General features: G+C 26.6%; 1 protein-coding gene across 2 annotated transcripts; it reads right to left on the bottom strand.

The window, feature by feature from the left end:
- Positions 1-17,551: 17,551 nt before the first annotated feature.
- Positions 17,552-19,456, bottom strand: LOC112765040 (uncharacterized). Of its 2 annotated transcripts, XM_025810899.2 has the most exons (3): positions 19,106-19,456; positions 18,519-18,984; positions 17,552-18,248 (listed from the first exon to the last, which is right to left on the bottom strand). In XM_025810899.2, exons 1-3 carry the CDS (start codon positions 19,206-19,208, stop codon positions 18,233-18,235), a joined length of 585 nt encoding a protein of 194 aa, XP_025666684.1. In that variant the 5' UTR covers positions 19,209-19,456; the 3' UTR covers positions 17,552-18,232. The 2 variants fall into 2 exon arrangements, with proteins under 2 accessions (XP_025666684.1, XP_025666686.1); XM_025810901.2 differs by lacking the exon at positions 17,552-18,248 and having other exon boundaries at positions 18,288-18,984; positions 19,106-19,438.
- Positions 19,457-20,131: the final 675 nt, after the last annotated feature.

Below are 20,131 nucleotides of genomic sequence, written 5' to 3'. Positions count from 1 at the left end.
TAGCCATAAAATAACCATTAATGATAATTTTAATGGTGTAAGATTGGTGTGAGATTTCATCCAATGACTCACTTTTCTTTGCTGGTTACATGCAGACCAGAATTTGAAAAATTTGCTGGCCCCTAAACTTTTCCCAAATTGCATTTAACATATGAAATATAGATAGAAATATTATATCCAAAGATACTAAATTAGTGAATTTTGTATCTATCCTAACAAAAATAACATAAAGATACTAACAAAATTAAAATTTAACTTAAATTTTAGAGAATAAAATAATATTTTAACGAAAAAAAATATAAAAAAAAACAGTGGAGCCCCAATAAATAAAAAGCAGCATAGCCGTTGCTGCATGTACCTATTGACCTTATTTTAATTGGGTACCCTTATTTTGTGGGGGACGGGGGAGTGTGGTACTCTACAACTTTTATATTCACAGTTAGGGTTACACTCACTGCGGTAATTCTACGCTCTTGACCACAGTTTCTTCTTCTGGGAATAACTCATATAGTAAAGTAAAGACAATACTAATTAGCTATATCCAACAAGTCAGATTATGTCATTTCAGTTAGTTAATTAAATAAAGCCTATATATGTTTTTGAGTTGTAAAAAAAATGAACTTTATCATTTAATCAATGATCAGTTATGTAGATTTTAATCCTTTATTAAAGATGAAATCCTCATGAATCATTATTATTATTAGATGTTGTGGTATGAAATATATAAAAGAGAGAATCGAAAGGTAGGTAATATATGATAGGCTCTACATTATTATTCTCCTGAGTCTTTATTTAGTTACTTGTTGAAGAATTAATTAAAAGACTTATATAGTAGGTACCTTGAAAAAGTACTATTAAGTGAGTGTTGCTTCTATTTCTGAATGTTTATAAGGGACTAATAAATTGTCTCATTTATGAACAAAGGTACAGATTGAAAGCAACATTTGATAGAATGAAACCATGCATGTTGCATTTCTATGAAGGGATTGACTTTCTTTATAGTATCACGGATATAGTATATGATTATACAGAGACACACATTCTGAGGGAACATGAAAAAAACAAAACACAAATAAATAAAAAAGTAACAAATAAATTTATCTTTTAACATGCATTATGGTCCCCCTCCTACTAGGCACTGATGATGGTGAAAGTGAAATGTGTGACAAACACAATAGTCCAAAAATTCATGAAAGCTTCTTTTAATTTTTCTTTGCCATGAATTGTTAGAAGCTATATGAGAAAAATAACTGCTATGGGAAAGTGATATTGGGAGCATTATGTTAAGGGAAATAAAGAGTATAGATAGCAATAAAGGGATATTAATGTACCAAAGCAATGGAAAAGAGAGCATGAATATTGCTATAGTATGAGTTTAATGGAGAAGGAAAGGAAGAACAACATCCCCACCTGCCAAATTGTCCCTTACTGACCCTGTTTACAACTTTACAGCAATTATTGGACTCATCATGGACATGAGAGTCAAAAAAGAAATTCAAAAGTAGCATAGATACCATCAATATGATTTGATTAGAGAGGGATAATGCATATCTATTTAAAAAAAATAATATATCAAAATAAATCAAATTTTAATTAACACTAAAATTTGGTCATTAAATATTTGTATATTTTTATTTATATTTGATTTTGATTGTAAATATATATCTAATTTGGTTAAATATTTATAAAGTTTTAATACATTATTTATGATATTTAATTATATTGTCTATAAAATTTGATTATAATAAATATAAATATATATTTATTTAATATTTTAATATTTATATCTTTACGAATAGTTCATTACAGATTGCTTTTTTGCATGTTTAAAACATGGTTGTATATAAATAGAATAAAATAACTTGATATAAATTTAAGTAAATAAATGTTATCTAATAAAAATTTATTTTTTAATATACTTTCAATACAAAAGAAAAAATCACACATATTATTTCAATACAAAAAGATTATATATGAAGTGGTAAAAAAATATATATATGTGTGTCAATAAATTTATTGTAGACATAATACATGATGTGATGCACACAATGATATTATTTTTAATTTATGTAGCTGATCTCACTTGATAGAATAAGATTTCGTTGTTATTGTTGTATTATATTTGAATATTTATTAAAAATAAAAAATATTAATTAAATGTGATAATATAAAATATTTAAGATTTTTAATAGATTAGAACCAAATTTATCACAATATATAAGAATGAGTTAATTTCATTTGAAAAGAAAAACCTTTGACCTCCATCCCCTTCCAGCTTGGTCATGAGGGGACCATGGATCAACCTTAATTTAGAATCCCTTTGACATTACCATCGAGCCTCCAGAATCAGAGAAATTCATTAATCAAAATCAACAGAATTGTACAATAATATCGTATCTTAGAATCCTTAGCAAACTTGAGTGTGATCTCATATCAGATTTCTTAATTATTCCATTGTTCTTCCGAAATTATACTTATTATTCTTTTTAACCTTTTTTAATCTTTTGAGAAATGGTTACCATAAAATCAGAATTCTTCTCGCAAGATTTGAAAAGAAAATATTGAAAAAAAATTAATCGATTAAAATTTATCTAACCATCCCAATGTTTGAAAGATATACTTATAGTTTAAATTATACATATACAGGTTCACGCAGTAATTCTAGGCATAAACTAGTGCAATTGTGCCCGTAAAAGTTAAATTCTATATTTATATTAGAGATGGATACAGAAAAAATTCATCATTAAATTCTGTCACTAATTAGTGACGGATAGAATATGTTGTCACTCATTATTAGGCGATGCCATTTGTATGAAAAGATACTATTTATCGGTCGTTAATTCCGTCAATAATTTTTATATCCGTCACTAATTCATTAAAACTTATTAAAAATCCGTTAATAATGCGAAAGATTTTAGTAGTGATACCTTTTATTGTTCTATAAGGAAAAAAACTGTTATAGAAATTAAATCACGGTTGCTTAGGATTTTTCTTGTAAAATCATTATAATTCAAATAATGTTTTAATTAAATTAAGTATCTAATCTTTATCTATGCTATCATTATTTCTTATGAATTAAAAGGGAAAACATGTAGAAAATATGCAAGATGTTCACTGATTAATCTATAGCGCAATATTCAGTCAGTATTATTTGCAAGCATAGAGAAAATAAATAAATAAATAAAACATATATCAAAGCATTCAAAACTTAAATGGGTCTTGCAAAAATGTGCCGGCATAATTTAAGATCACCACAGAAAAAAAAATTATTAAAACTTATTAAAAAGATAAGTTTTATATTTTTAATGTATTAAATATATTAAAAAAATAAAAAATTTTAATTATTAAATTATTTTAAAATATCTCTTTAAAACACAAGATAGTTAATTTTTTTTTTTTTATAATGGCCATCATATAATATCGGTGATAGGTCAGCCATGATATATTGCCAAATATAACATATGATTGTCACGTACACGCGATAATAAAATATTATGTCTAATTAATTACTATTTCAAACACATTAACTACAAATTACTTGTACGCTAATCAACAATGCAATTATGATGTACAATATATTCCTCTTTTTTAATTTCTGTCTGTGCACATTCCTTCCTCAAAGCTAAGAGAGAAAGAATATATTGGACAATGAAAATCTCCGATGATTCTGCCCGGACCCCTACCTTTTGCATTGACTCCTTCAATTCCAGTTAGATGAAAACATAAGATATTCAATTCAAATTGAAGTAGTTTAATTTATCACAATTCATATTGTTTTGTGGTTTACTTTCCGTGAGCTAATACAACAAAATTTAAAAATAGCAACCGATTTAGCGACAAATTAAATTAGATGTTGATTTTGTAATTGAATTAATTTTTTGACAAAAAAACAAATTGGTTGTAAAATTGGTTGTTAATTTTTATTTTAACAACCGATTTAACGTCTGAAATTAATAACTAATTTAGCAATCAATTTTTTTTTTCAAAAAAAAAAATCGGTAATCGATAATTATTTGTTGGTTATTAAAATTGGACACTATTCTCAAAATTTTTTATAGTGTGTGTATCTATGTATATATGTATATATAAAAATATTATTTATACACTAAAAGTAACCACTAAAATTAATCACTAAATTTATATTTAAATATATTTGTAGTTTAATTTATTTTAAATGTATATTTTTATTTTAATATGTATTTTATATTGGTAGTTGATTTTTGTGATTGATTTTAATGTATACGTAACATATTTGATGTATGGATGTGGATTCGGTTGTGAATGGAGCACAGAACAAAAGAGCTTTCGTGGTTTCCAGAAACAAAAGAGAGTATTATGGGAAGGTCCTTTGTGTTCTTTTTCTGCATTGTCTCTTATGACACGAAAAATGTTCACATATTCACCAAAGCAACAAACTAAAGCTCACCTCAGCATCACAAACACATTGTTTCCTTTCCTTAAATTTTGTTATCGTTTTATAGAATATATGTCTCTTTTAATCTTTTGAATGAAGGAATTCTTTCACTTTGTCTTTTCTTCCATTATGGTAAACCAAACTCCTAAACGAATATCACATACCTAATTTCCTATGTTACAAGCCATGCAAAACATTGAAAATAATCTCTGTCACTATTGATTTTTGGAAAGTCTCGTGGTTTTCGATTCTGTAATGCAAGAATAATGGGAAAAACGTATATATAATGGCAACACATAATTGTCGCTAAATACAAATGTGGTAGATATTGCAGCAGTGATATTACAGTCACAATTACAACTCTGATCACATTTATTTTTTATTTTTCACAGTATCTTCAATCTGACAGATCAATAATTAATATATTGCGAATCTAAATTTAATTTAGGAGTATGTCATTTGTTAATAAATTATTATATACACAGTAAAATTTAAATTATTGAAATTTATTTAAGTCGACAAATAAATTAACTATTTGACCAACTCAAATTAATTAAATTTCTGACTACAATTTAAAATCCTGAGAAAAAACTGTGATAATTTAAATATTTAAATACTAGAAAACTAAATAATTGAAATTATTAGGTGCAGCTAATACATACATTGGCTCGGACGCTCGGTTATGATAATTAATATAAATTGGCCAAATTGAAAAACGAGTCATGAGCGACCTAATCACGTGATACAATTTTCTTTTTTAAAGTAAAGTATTGCCTTGTTCTCTTTGTGTTTCTCTACATTCTTGGCTTCCAATACTCAACTACTTGACGAATGATGATAGTTATATTTAACAAATAAACTTGAATTAATTAGACCTACCTGATTAAATGATGTAATGTTTCCTCACCTTAAGGAGAGCATCTGGGTCACCCTAAAATTATTATTATTTTAGATTCCCAAAACATTTATATCTAAAAATAAAATATTAAAATGCTCCTTACTAATAAGCTGTTGCATGGTCTTACATTAATTCTCTTCCATTCTTTTACCTGAGTATAGTGTGCAACTAGCTAGCAACTCCATACCACTAAGGGAATTAATTAATCAACTTTCATTTTTTTGTTCACATATTTTTATTAGATATATAACTATTTATATTTTTTTATTAATTTAAATTTAAAAAAAATTATGGTATGATATTAAAATTCTATATTTAAAAAATTTAGAATTTTATTATTGGTGAACCCAAAAAGAAAAATAGCACAAAACAAATCAAAAGAAAAAATAAAATTTGTACAAAAAAAATCAAGCAAAATCTAAAAGAGGCTTTTACTTTAAAAAGTATGTTAAAAATATAATTAAAGAAATTTTTGGAGTTCAATAACTTTTAGTATTTTTGGCCATCATTTGATCAGCATAAATACTAAATTGTCATTTTTTTAGTTTATGTGTGCAAATTTTGAAAATACGAGTACAAATTATATTGATTTATGGGTGTAAATTATATTGATTCATGTATACAAAATACTAAAAATGATAATATTTGCTAACTATGTAACATTACTCATATAATTATTCTTATTTACTCTTTTTATCGGGTTAAATTTTTTAAAAAAGCAGTTTCAAAAACAATTTCGAATTTCGAATGGAAGAATATCTTAGAAAATTAAAGTAACAAGAAGAGGGGGGGGGGGGGGGTTGTTTTTGAGCGGCAGACATATATGTAAAATTAAACTTGTGACATTTTTATTGATTTCACATGCATGCCAATATTTAGGTGAAAATTTATTTTGTCATTTCCAATTTTCCCTGGGTTTTATTGCAATCTTGGTGATGTTTGAACAAGAAGCCATCAATTGAAGCGTGCATATCATGTATGATTCTTGAAATTAAATATTATCATACACATTTATAACTACTTTTTTTTGTCAGCCTAGGTTCTTCAAGCTAAAATGGAAGTTGTTTTTTTTTTTATCTTTATTCCAAATAATTAAGTTGATAGATAGAAACAAATAAATAATTATATATCTAATTTATCATGAAATTATTTTTGTCAAAAATTTAAATCAATTAAAAAAATAAATAAATAATTATATGTTTAATATTTTTTCACACAATTTTTTTTTAAAAATAAATAATTAAAAATATAACTATATAATTTTTTAACTATATATATATAACTATATAACTATATATGTTCGTATCAATTTACACTTTTTAGAATAATTACTTGATTATATGAAACATTGTAAAAAACAAGATCCCAATATATCACATATGCAGGGAGGCTTTTTTTTTTTTTTTCTTTTCTTTTCCGTATCAATCAATATGTATAAATTTATTTAGACCGGAAAAAAGTATATCCTCTTTTCAAGAATTAGTCCACGCACTTTCTCTATATACTAATGATGATGACCACCTTCGTTTATATGAGTTAAGAATTTAGTTGTTTTTTTTTTACTACATTCGTGCATGAGACTGGTAAAGTTTATATTTACTATGTACTGTACTATATATATTGAGGTACAAAAATTAAGAAATCACTAAATTATATATACCTCAAATTTTAGAAAACAATTTAAATTATTATGTTAAATATATTTATCTTTTTTTTGTCTCTTTTATTTATTAAATTATAATTATTTTATTTAATTGGAGTAAAAATAAATAAAAGAGTTAAATTAGAAAAGAAAATTTCAATTGATATTTTTATATTAAACATATTCTCAAATGATTAAAATTTAAAAATAAAGACAATGATTGATTAACAAAAGGAGTATATAGACAAATTAGGAGAGTCCCTTATCCTTATTAACTTTTCTATATCATTCCCAATAAAAGCAGCGCATTTACAGCTTCATATTTCAACACCAACCAAATTAATCTCACCCTGTATCAACAAAAAGCTAGGTGCTATATATGCACACATGTAAATTAAAGAGAAGGTACTACTTATTTTATTTAATTACTTTAGATTGATGAAGAAAGAGAAGAAGCTTGAGAGGGACATGTCAAAGTCCACTACTTTGTATGTGAGAGATGAGGAGGAATTGAAGAAAATGAAATAATAAATAATAATAATGGGGTCCAAATTCTCATCCACATTGAGAAACGAATATAATGAAGGTGAAATACCACCATCCAAAGAATGTACCTTTGCTGTCTCCCAACCCAACCACCCCCACTCTCACTTTCATAATCTTCCCTCTATCACATACAATTTCATTCACTTCAATTCAATTACCTCTTCGCTTCTCTACATTTGACAATTCTACCATACATTATTCAAGTGTTAGACAAAAAAGTCATATATATATGTATATATTAGCCATACAATTATTTTATGGTTTATCTATTTTGTGCCCTAAAGATACAGGTTAAGTTTACTAATTAATTTTTTTTATTAAAAATATAAAAAATTTAAATTTTTAATATATTTATTTTATATTCATTAAATAAAAATATTTAAATTTTTTTATTAATAATAAATTTATTATGTGTCTTTAAGGCACATGTGAGTTAAACTTTTATTTTATTTAGTGGCTTAAATTTTTTGAGATAATTAATTTTATGAAGATTATGTCTGCTTGTAATGAAACATCTTAAAAGTTTAAGTTAATAGAAAAAGATAACATGAATGATTATATATATATATTTTTTTTCAAGTAAGAATCTCTTTTTGAATTTACTTAATTTTTTTATAGGCCTTGTTTTTTTCTTTTATTTGTTTTATACTATTTTTTTTTATTTTTGGAATTCACTAAAGATCAAATAATTCTAGATTTTTTGGACATAAAATTTTAATACTATGTTATGAAATCACTTATCCCAAAAACTTAAGTTCATAAGAGAAAGTAACATGAATAATTATATCTCTAACACTATTTTTTAATTTTAAAAGTATAAAAATAAAAGAAAATTTAAAAAAAGTTATATATTAATACTTAAATATTTTAGTTATTTTAAAAATTTGGTGAAATAGTTTCTAGTCATCTATCGTTATATAAGTTGATATATACCACATTCACCAATGACAATAAAATGAGTAATAATTAAGAACCATTTTAACTTTTGATAAACTAGTTCCTTGGTGAAAATATTTTTTAAATATATTTTTTATCAATTTAAATTTTTGAAAATATTAGTTTTATGATATAATATCAAAATTTCTTTAATCTAAAAATTTAAAATTTAATCCTTGTTAACAAAAAAAAATAACATAAGACAACTAAAAATTTTTATATAAAAAGTTTACATAAATTTAAAAGAGTCTTATGTAAAAAGATATATTAAAAATATAATTATTTATATATTTTTTTTCAATTTAATTGATAATGAATTTCTCAAACAATGATTTAACTATTGATGATTCCTCAAAGATTGATAATAATGTTTTATTTTAATCTTTAATAAACCATACACCATTTAACCGATGCATTGAATTTGGATATGCAATTATTAGGGTCATATAGGTTGTCTATCTCGAGGAAGTTGTAAAATTGTTTGCATTTACAATAATTTTATGGGGTTAACTAACATGTATTTTAATGGTATATAATAAATTTATTATTAAACAAAAAAATTTAAATATTTTTATTTAATAAATATATTAAAAGTTTAAACTTTTTATATTTTCAATAAAATCAACATGGAGGGTATATAGTGATCTAATATCTTGATTTGAAAAACATAATGATGATTTCATTGGATACCAAATAAAAAGTTCATTCAAACTTTACAGTAAAAATCTTTCCCTAGAAAAGTCGAAGATGTCTCACCCCAAAATTCCTTTTTCTTTCTTTCTTTCTTCAAACCTGCATGGTCATGTGGCTTTTATAATAATTAGTAAGAAATGCTAAAGTTTTTAAGGATTTTTTTTAAAACAAAAATATTACGATATCTCTCAACTCAATAAATCAAATACTATTTAATATAAATTTAAATTTTATTTAAAAATGTATTATTAATCAATTAATTACTATATACACAAAATGAAATTTTTTTTTTATTAAAGATAGGAGACTCGAACCCGCAACCTCTTAATTGAGTATGAGAAGACTCAAACCCACAACCTCTTAATTGAGTATGGAGAGTTTATGCCATTTGAGATATTGCTCATTGGCCACCAAATGAAATTCTATCTTCCTATCAAAGTGTGGTTGAAATTATATTTCCCATGTTGTAATATACACGCGCCGCATAGTAAAATTGTATGTAGTAGTGTTTGATGAATTGGCAAAATCAACACAAGTTGGTAAGGGAAAGTCATAGTCATCACACATTATTATTACAATTGACACATGGAACAAAGTTGTACGCTTTTGAAGTTGACACATGAATGTATGCATGAGAGAGAGAATTCAATGGAGAACAATGAGCTAGCTTAGGTTGAGCATAAAGAATACAAGAGGTGGTAATAATATAATATAGAGAAAATGACTTTTCTTTGTTCTGCCAAATATTTAAATGATATTTATTTTTCTATCTATTTATAAAATATAAAATAAAATATTATTTTAATTCTTAACATTTAAATTAAATTTTAAATTTATTTTTAATATTTAAAAATGTCCTCTTCTAATATAAATATCTTATTTCATTATATTTTAGTTATTTGGTTTAGGAATATTTTTTTTTCAAAAATACCCATTTTACCTTATGATTTTCTTTTAGATAATGACAAAAATCATAATTATATTAGTTATGGTACTAGTTATAGTGATTTAAGAGTAAAAATAATAAAATAATAAAATAATAAAAAATATAATAATAAAGGAGAAAATACTATTTTTAAAAGAAAAAATTTTAATTTTAACTAAATGAATAAACTAAAATAATATAAAATATTTTAGAAATAAATAAGATATTTGAACATTATAAATGAAAATAAAACATAGCCCTAACTTTAGAGATTAAAACGGTATTTTACTCTTTTATATATATAAACAAGATTAAAATAACCTACTCTTTAGTCATCTTGAGAAAAGTACTTTTTAATAATCATTATGAATATATACAAACTAATAATAGTTATTTGGTTAATTCAAATAATAATAATTTTTAGACATTTAATTTAGATATAAATCTATTACAAAACATTATTATTTTTAGACATATTCATTAAAATATTAATTTCATTTAAAATATTTTGCCTATCAAATTTTCCAAACCTAGCCAATTTTTTAAAAGCATAATTTGTAGCATAGATTTTTTTTAATTTATTTTATTTTATATTGATTTTTTCATTTACAAATATTTTAAAAAATATATTATAAAAATTATGCGAAAGTATCATAAAATTATGTATATAAAATTTAATATAATAAAATAATAATTTAACTATTATATGTCTTAAGAATAAAATATATTAAAGTTATTACTAGTTAAAATTTTAAAATTTTGTATTTTAATAAAAATATAATAAATTTATTATTAAAGAAAAATACTAATTATTATATTTTTCAAAATAAATTATATCATGGCACATTCTTCAAGAAAAGAATAATAAATGCAAAATGTCAGAATTTAAACAGTTACTTTTCTGGCAGGAACAGAAAAGAGGGTCCTGATGTGAGAGGTGAGAAATGATTTTGTAATCGATTGCTTTATGATTGATGAACATTGAAAAAGGTATATCTATGCATTTTGAGCGAGTGAAAGAGAGAGAGAGAGATAGGAGTGGGAAAAAAAAAAGAAAAAAAAATTGAAAAGCAGTATTGTTTTTCAACTTTAACTTTTTCAACTCTGACATATATAGTCAAAAAAAAAAAAAGTAGATCAGAGAGAAGGAAGTAGAGTATGTATTTAATTATGAGGTTATGATGAGTATATGATCAAAAATGCAGGAACATGCGTGGCTTCAATTCCTCGGCTCCATTAACATCATAGCCACAGCTACAATCACAGGTACACTTTGTACTCAGCTGCAAGATGGGGATAGATGATGTGTAAATCATAAGTTATAAAAAGAAAGGTAGTTGAGGACTAGTTTCTTTCTTCTTTTGAAATTTTATCATTAATATTCTTTTTCTTTAATAACAAGGAGATATGTGTTTAAAGTGCATAAAATTAAATCACTATATTTTGCAACTGCTATATATATATGATTCGATCAGTGTAGATTTTATATATTATGCTAGTGTATCAATAGAGAGTTGATTTAGTTTTATTTATAGATAAATATTTAATTTAACCTCTAAAAAATTTTACATCAAATATTTTAGGTTTTAATATAATTTTATTTTTTAAATAAAATTTTTTGTAAATTATTTTTTTCAAATAGATTAATTACTAAGTAGCTTTGAATAATTTTTTTTATATATGTGTTGAACAAATAAATTTCTAACAAATTTTATTATAAGATAATTAAGTCTTCAAAAAATACATTCTAAGATAAATTAGTTTCTCTTTAAAATGATATGAGAATCAATCTGTTTGATAGAAATAATTTTTAAAGACTTTTCTAAAATAAAAATTTATTAAAAACTAAAATATTTAATTTAAAATTCTTCAAAAATTAATTTAAATATTTATTCTTTATTTATTAAATACTTATAAAAATAATAAGAAAATAAATTAACTAAGAGGATGAATGGTTATAAAACTAAGTATTGGATTTAAATCTTGAAAATAAAAATTGAGAGAGAGAGAGAGAGAGAGAGAGAGAGAGAGAGAGAGAGAGAGAGAGAGAGAGAGAGAGAGAGAGAGAGAGAGAGAGAGAGAGAGAGAGAGAGAGAGAGGATTTTAAGAGAAAATTGACATAAACTATTTTAACGTTTTCATTATATATAATAACGATAATAATTTTATTCAAATATTAATATCTAAAAAAAATTATTTTATCCTATTAATTACGCTATCTCGTGTCTTTATAAACCTTATTGATTATGAAATATATCACATAATCATAGAGAAATTCTAAGAAAAAATAATCAAACAAGTCATTGGAAAAAGTTTACGAAAGAATTATAGATTTATAAATAAAAGAAAATAGGACCTATATATGTTTTTGAAGAATTATAATAATAAACTTATAAATTCGTGATATAGATATATAAGACGAAAAATTTAGAAAGATAATAAGATTCTAATATTTTGAAGAAGTTATAAATGAATGAAGTGGAGAATATTTGTAAAAAGCTAGGTGAAAGGGGGTTTGTTGTATAAAGAAATAGATAATTATTGAGAGCACATGTGGAAAATGAATGAATTTCAGTAAGGCTCCCGTCAATGGTGTGTGGGGATGAGTGATGCATGTGTGGGTGAGTGAGCAGTCACCATCAATGGAGGAAGGGCCCTGACACACCAAAGTCGCTGACTCTACTCTCTGCCTCGCATTTAAAGCCTCTTCTCTCTCTCTCTATACTCTTCCCATCCTCCACCCCTAACCTACGTACTCTCTTCTATATACTCTATGCTATTTTCTTCTTTTCATAACATAAATTAAGAATTAGTTATTCATTTATTTTGAAAAAACAATTGGAAAATATAAATTTTATATAAAAATATATTATTTTATTATATTCAATTAAATTTTTAATTAAATTTTAGTAAAAATTTTTTAGTTTTTTTTAGTTTAGAATTTAATTTTGATATACTGTCAGTGTAAGGTAGTTTTATACGTGTATCTAATTACGTAATGATGCATAAAAAATAGCTATTATTTTCATTAACTGCGTGAATGATCATATAAAAGAACGAATGTAATTGCACGACTGTGTAAGATATTTTACACTGTTAGTATATCAAAACTAAATTCTTTCCGTTTAATATATATATATTAGAGATATAATCATTCATGTGTTGTTTCTTATCAACTTAATTTTTTATAATTTAAAAATTTAGAATTCAATTTTTGTTAATTTTTTAAAAAAAAAATGCTTATCAACTTAAATTTTAGAAGAGTAATATTATGACACAATGATTGATCTAGTTTTTTAAAAGCTTCGATCGCATGGACTATGGACTCCTTTTTCATTAAATTTATAGCCATTTCAATATGTAAAATATCTGACTTAGACTTTTAAATATTTCTGTACATATAAGATAAAGATTGACTTGTTGACATTTAATTAAAAGATGATGGGTCTCTTTTACTTAACCACTTCCTATTTGTTTATCGTGTGTGGACTCTCATATATACCGTTATCTTTTCTACTTTCTTCATGATTTATTACCTACTTCCCTTTATATTAGAGGCCCAACAATAAGATCTTTTTCTTAAAATAATGCTATCTGAAGGGATGGATCGGACCTAGACCTTTTATGAAGGAGGGTATGTTTTTTTTTATCAATAATTAATTTGCGATATGGAGTATGTGGAGTTGTGGACACTAATATTTTGAGTTCTATGATACAAAATGAGTGATTAAGATGTTAATGTCTAACCCTTGAGGCTTGAACTAAACATTTTGGTTCAAATATACATCAGTGCCCTTCTTTCTGCTTAGCTTTTCTAGGATATATATATATATATATATATATATATATATATATATATATATATATATATATATATATATATATATATATATATATATATATATATGATTTATACTTTGGCTGTTATGTTATATATGTACATATTTTATGCGATATTAAAAGAAAAATTGAATTGTGCCTAAAACATGGTGAATGCTAAATCTAAGTTAATACAGTAAATTATATAGAATAAACAGTTTCTTAATTATATTAAATGTTTACTTTACTTAGTAGATAACTAGGTCTCTAAGCTCTTACTTGATCGCAAATTTGATATTTTTGTGTGTGACGACCCCTAACCTTTTTGTTTATAATGTTTTGCTAAAAGTTGGAATTAGCTTCTTCTTTTTTTTTTTAAAACCAACAATCAATCAACAAAGTAATAGGTGCAACAAAGACTAAAAAGAGGATAAAAGAAATTAAAAAAGAATGTTGACTGAAAAAGTTAGTTTAGTAGTTTAGTTTTATTTTATTTTATTTTATGATGCATACACTAATTTCTAATAAAATTTAAGTTATATACCATTTAGTATATCCTAAATTTCCTAAAATATAATTTGACAATATTTAGTCGATAAACATGATACTAAGAAAACAACAATGTTTGGAAGACAATAAAAAAATCAGTCTAAACAATTTAAAATGGTCTTATTTAATATTCATTAATTATTACTAGAATAATTGTATAATTTTAGATGTAATATATGTAACTACGAATGTTATATGTATATATAAGGTAATTTTAGATATTATCTCTTTAACATTATTACTAAAAAAAATCAATATAAATGTGGCAACTTAAAAGAGGCGTGTATAATATCAGTCAATATATTTAGTATAAAAAAAAAAGAAAAAAAAGAATGAAAATATGTCATCAATGTAATTTAAATTCAAAGTATTAATAAAACAAAAATGTTTAGTAACAAAAAATATTAACAAAACATAGTTAGAACTTATCTTATTTAACATTTATTAATACATACGAAATAAGATAAGTTTTGATGTTTTTTCCCCCTCCTTAGTATTACCGTTAATAAATTAATTCTCAAATTCCTTTCTATTAAAAATGATATTACTCGTATTGATTCCAAACATTGAAGGGCTTTTGTTATTAAAATCGAGTGAGATTTGTCCTTGTTAATGGTATGTGCCATTTAGGGGTATGTCTAAAAACACGTCCAAACATTGATAGTATCCTCCACCTTTGAGACCCTCAGGTTGGTGAAAATTTAATACGAATAGATAATAATGACCAACCTCTACCTCATGAAGAAGTTAAAGGAAAGGACATCATTAAAGGGAATGAAGAAGAGAATGGCATAAGGAATAAGGCAATTCCGCAATTGATCATCATCAGCCTCAAATTTTTGTTTTAGTGTGGACCCTAGAGGCTAGGGTGTAGCAGAAGATCAGATGGTCCTCCTAAGGCTATGACGATAACAACTAGCTACGATTTTAGCTAAAGAAGACTCATCTAGCTTGTCAAGTCCTCCTCACTTTAATAAGTAATAACTTCCCACACTCAAAGTCTTGACCAATCAAATAATTAGTTTAATTTGTTGTCATAATTAGAACCATTCCTTTTTTCTTTTCTTTTCAAAGGAACATATTAGGACATTTTATCGGATAAACCCTAAAATGTTGAATCTAATTTGAGCATCAATTTTGGTCTATGATTGAGGTATTCAACGTTTAATATAATGATGGCTAATCTCTAGCTAAATTGTAAAAACCTACATAGTTAAAACCTAAAGTTACCAATTGAGTGTGTATTTAATTATTAAAAAATCAAGAAAACAAAGTGTAGTTATTACATATGTTTAAATGGTTAATGGCTTCTCTTTGTTACAAGTAATTTTCTTTTCCAAAGAATTAGATATTGGGATATGCCAAATTTGCAAGACTTAAATATTAAGTGATTTGATCATGATTAAGAAATAGGTTCTGAAACATCTTAAAAATTGCTTAATCTCAACAATTATGTCACAAGAGATTTATCAAATTTGAGGAATACCACTATTTAAAAGTTGTCTTCTCTTTTTCTCCAATCCAAGCATACTGCTATTTAAAAGGCTCCCGTAAGCTCTTCAGCAAATTTTGTTTAAAGAAAATTCCCAATGCATTTTCAGTGAATGTAATTTTACATCCATTTTGGTTAAACGCAAATTTAGCCACCCCACCATAAAACAAAAGAGGCTCTTGTTGGTCCCCATCAATATCTGTAATGTTACAAAATGTAACCAAATGAAGTGAAATTTCTTCCTGACAATGGTATGTACGAATTGTGGATTATTTTTCTACATACGCCCAAACATTGATACTATCTTGTATCTAATATCTATGGCCATCTCACTACCTGAAGTTGGTGAAAACTATAAAATCAATAATAACCAACCTCTACCACATCAAATTGAAGAAAGGGAAAATTATTAAAAAAGAATGGCGTAAGAAAGGGTTTGTGTAACTTATACAACTAAAATTGCTGTATCCATTACACCCAACGAAATCCAATAGAAAAATAAAAAGAAAAAAGAAAGTTTGTCATTAGAATAGAAACTCATAACACCATTCAAGGGGAATAAAAATTAAAGTCCATATGGGTGCCTAATAATAAATTAATGCAACAACTCACATTCAGTTGGCCCAAGTAAATTAAAAATTGAGACCCAGAACTAGGAAGGTAGAATACGAGGGAAAACAGATAGACATAAATGGGCTAGCTCGTGGCCTGCTAGCCTACACCATCACTATAATAGAAGGCCTACTATTATACCAAAAAGGAGGGCAACCATTTCGGCCTTCAGTTTGAGAGAAAGAGAAAGGAAACAAATCCATTTATAACTTCTTCACATATGATAAAATTTGAATTTATGACTACGTTAATATATTATTATTTGCATACAAAATCTATTTGCACCTTATTAGAGATTCAATTTTTGAACAAAGTAATGATCAAAATTTTATTTCAACATGAACAGGATAGTAACACGATAAAATTAGCATCAAGAAAACTGTTCTTCATGCTACCTTATACATATCTATGGGTAAAAAACTAAATGGAACAACAAAATCTTTATTATCACACACAATGGCACATTTCCCTCAAAGATGGCACTTACTACTATTCAATTTGTCATTTCTAACTGTTACATGAAGGAAACTTGTCATCAAGTAGAAATTACTCCTTGGATGGGGAGCATTGACAATGGAAGCCTCATAGGACAGTCACTTATCTATGATTACTTTAATTAGGAACACAGCAAAGGGTGCCGGAATACATATTCAAGAAAACCTCTTAACAACAAGTGCAGGCATGATAGGGTCTTGCAATATGAAGGCAAATTGAAATAAGTGCCACTCATAATGGATTCATCATAAGTAGGAGGAAAGAAACTATTAAGAGAGTAAATAAACAAATGAAATTCTTCATCTGATGCTTCTCTATACGATTCCAATCTTATACACAGCTCACAGAGACCAACACGTCTAACCAACTAATGACTACTACTTCTACATAAGTAACTAATTCTTATGTTCTGACATGACCTGTCTGTTCTGTTTTGTTGCAATCAAATTCAAGTATTACAATTAGAGCTCTATATAACTACCAAGCATCATGACCCATTCTAGTAGTAATATCCATAATCCCATAAAATATGTGCAGAAGAGATCCATTAATGAGATCATCTTAAAAGATTGCATATTATGATTCCATTCATATAGGAGACAGCAAAAGTATTAAAAGCATGCCTAATACAGAAAACTAACCATTTGCCAAAGGTTCAATAACATACAAACCCTCCAGATAGATATTCTAAACATCCTTGTAACTTCTAAATGGGGCAAAACTTAGTAACATTTTTAAGATTCCAAACATTGAAAGTATCTACTTTTTACTTCATCTTCTGTCTGCCTCCTAAAAAAGCAACTATCCCAACATTCGCTTCTTGTTCCAGCCCATTCTTAAACCCTATTATCTACTCACTATCAGAAATCAAATCAAGATAATTTCGGGAAAAATAATGGCCATTGACTAGCGTCCATCATGATGAGGAATCCCATAATTAGTTAAAGAGAAGAGTGAAGACTAAATGTTACCACTCAAATGGAATTCAGAATCTAGTACAACCAACAACATTGCTTTTTCTTTAACCCAAGCTAAAAGCTAGAACATGATTTGTCAGCATCAAGCATCAACAATAAAAGGTGTCATACTTCAAATCCTAAACCCATCACCCATCGACTTAGACCACAGTCCCCTGTCATCAACTCTACATTAATAGCAAAGTGTTCTTTCTTTAGCCGCAGACATAGCTTTTCTCGTATAACTTCCGGCAATTAACAGTCTATGCCTCTGTCAACATGATCAAAACATATTTCAAATTCAAATATCTAAAAAGAAAAAGGGTGCAACATCTTCATTTAGATACTAATTCCCCTCCTCAATTGTAATTGAAGTGCACAAAGGCATCTCCATGGATTGATTTAATGGAGGCATAGAGTTACATCTAATCTATCATCGCAATTCACACAAACACTATCGCTTTGCATTCTCTATCATTTCTAGCACCCTAGAAAAAAAAAGGAGAAATTGGAACTCTTTTCTCAATTAAGAAACACTTACAAAGCGAAACCCTTCAAGTACTCAGGGTCACGCTTGGCCCTCTCCTGAAACTTCTTGAACCACCGATCCAAAATATCCATCGGCACCACAAGCTTCGAACCATCAACACCGCAAAAACTCTGCATGAAGTTGAATAGATTCTCCCCTACCTTCAACGCCACGCGCTCGATCCGCTGCTCGCCGGCGACGTCCAGCGACGGCAGCGCCGCCGCGTCCTCCACCGAAACACCAATCTTCGCCGACAGAGGCTGCGCGTCCGCCGCCGTCAATTGCAGCTGGCCGCCGCCCCCGGGCTCCGGCCACGGCAACGAGATCACGGCGGAGGGGCGAGCAAGCGTGACGGCGCCGCAGAAGACGAACGGTGATCCCGGCGACTGGACGTAGACGGCGAGCGCCTTGTCCGGAGGAAGGGTAAAGCCGTTGAGAAGGAAGATGCAAACCTCGCGAATTTGATCGTACGCCTCACCTGCGCATGTTAGAGTGAAGCTGTTTGTTATGGAGAGGACGCTAATGTGCGCAGGATAGTGAGCTGGTAATGTTACTAATTATATTTACAAAAATAAATAAAAAAAATAAAAATTGTTTACCGACGAAAGTGTTCATGTCGAGAACCCAATGGAAGGTATCGATTTGGGCGAAGGTGGAGATGTCTATGGGGAAGCTGCGGTTTGGGAAAACTACTCCGAACATCTTTTAATTTTCTTCGTGGTATGTTTTTAGCTTTTAGATTTTCTTCTATTCAAGAATCAAGATTGAGAAGTAGCAGCGAGGTGGAAGTGGTGGTGTTGCGACGGGGTTAAAGATGGGGTTTGGAGTTGAGTTGAGTCCCGTCATGGGTGGTCTAGAACATTCTGGACTTGAAGAGGGACGTATGTGTCTTTTCAGCGTTGTATTTTTATCCCATGTGTGGACGGTGGAGTACTGCACTAATTATGTTCTATGAATTTCTACCAAAAGATTTTTTTAAGAAATTTTTTTAGAAAAATAAAAATAAATTTTATATTTAAATATTTTATTTAAAATATTTTTTATTCAATAATTATATTTAAATATAATAATATAAAAATATTTTTTAGAAAAAAATATAAATTATAAATTTAAAGGTAATATATTTTTTATTCCTAAGATTTGTAATTTTTTTAAAAATACTTCTAATATTTAATTTTATTGAATTTTATTCCAAATGTTTTCTATTTATTTAATTTTGTCCTTAATATTTTCGATTTGTTTTAAAATTATTCTTAAAGGTTTCAATTTTGTCTCCAACATTTTAGATAGAATTAACATCCAAAAATAATTTTGATATAAATCGAAAATATTAGGAACAAAATTGAATACCATTAAAAATTAAAAATATTTTTTAAAAAAATTACAAACGTTAGAAACAAAAAACATACTTTAATCTAAATATAAACAAAATTATTTTTTTAATATTTTTATTTTTATTATTTATTTTTTATCAAATACATTAAAAAATATATTTTTTATTAATTTTTTCAATAATTTAATGACACCGAAAAAAATTTAAACAAACAAACCCCAATTTAGATTTAGAAAAAAGTTCAATTCTAGCAAAATAATTTAATGGACGTTTTTTATGTAAATCGAATGAC

This window comes from Arachis hypogaea, chromosome 17 (assembly GCF_003086295.3).
Source record: "Arachis hypogaea cultivar Tifrunner chromosome 17, arahy.Tifrunner.gnm2.J5K5, whole genome shotgun sequence".
In the NCBI taxonomy this organism is placed as follows: Eukaryota; Viridiplantae; Streptophyta; class Magnoliopsida; order Fabales; family Fabaceae; genus Arachis; species Arachis hypogaea.
The sequence above is the reverse complement of the archived record's forward strand: the minus strand, read 5'-3'. Positions and strand labels throughout refer to the sequence as shown.

Bases quoted from the DNA above. Each gene is read 5' to 3' on its own strand.
- LOC112765040 (XM_025810899.2), bottom strand. From the start codon at position 19,208: ATGTTCGGAGTAGTTTTCCCAAACCGCAGCTTCCCCATAGACATCTCC. The intron at 18,985-19,105 runs GTAAACAATTTT...TAACATGCGCAG, and splicing joins CGACATGAACACTTTCGTCG to GTGAGGCGTACGATCAAATT.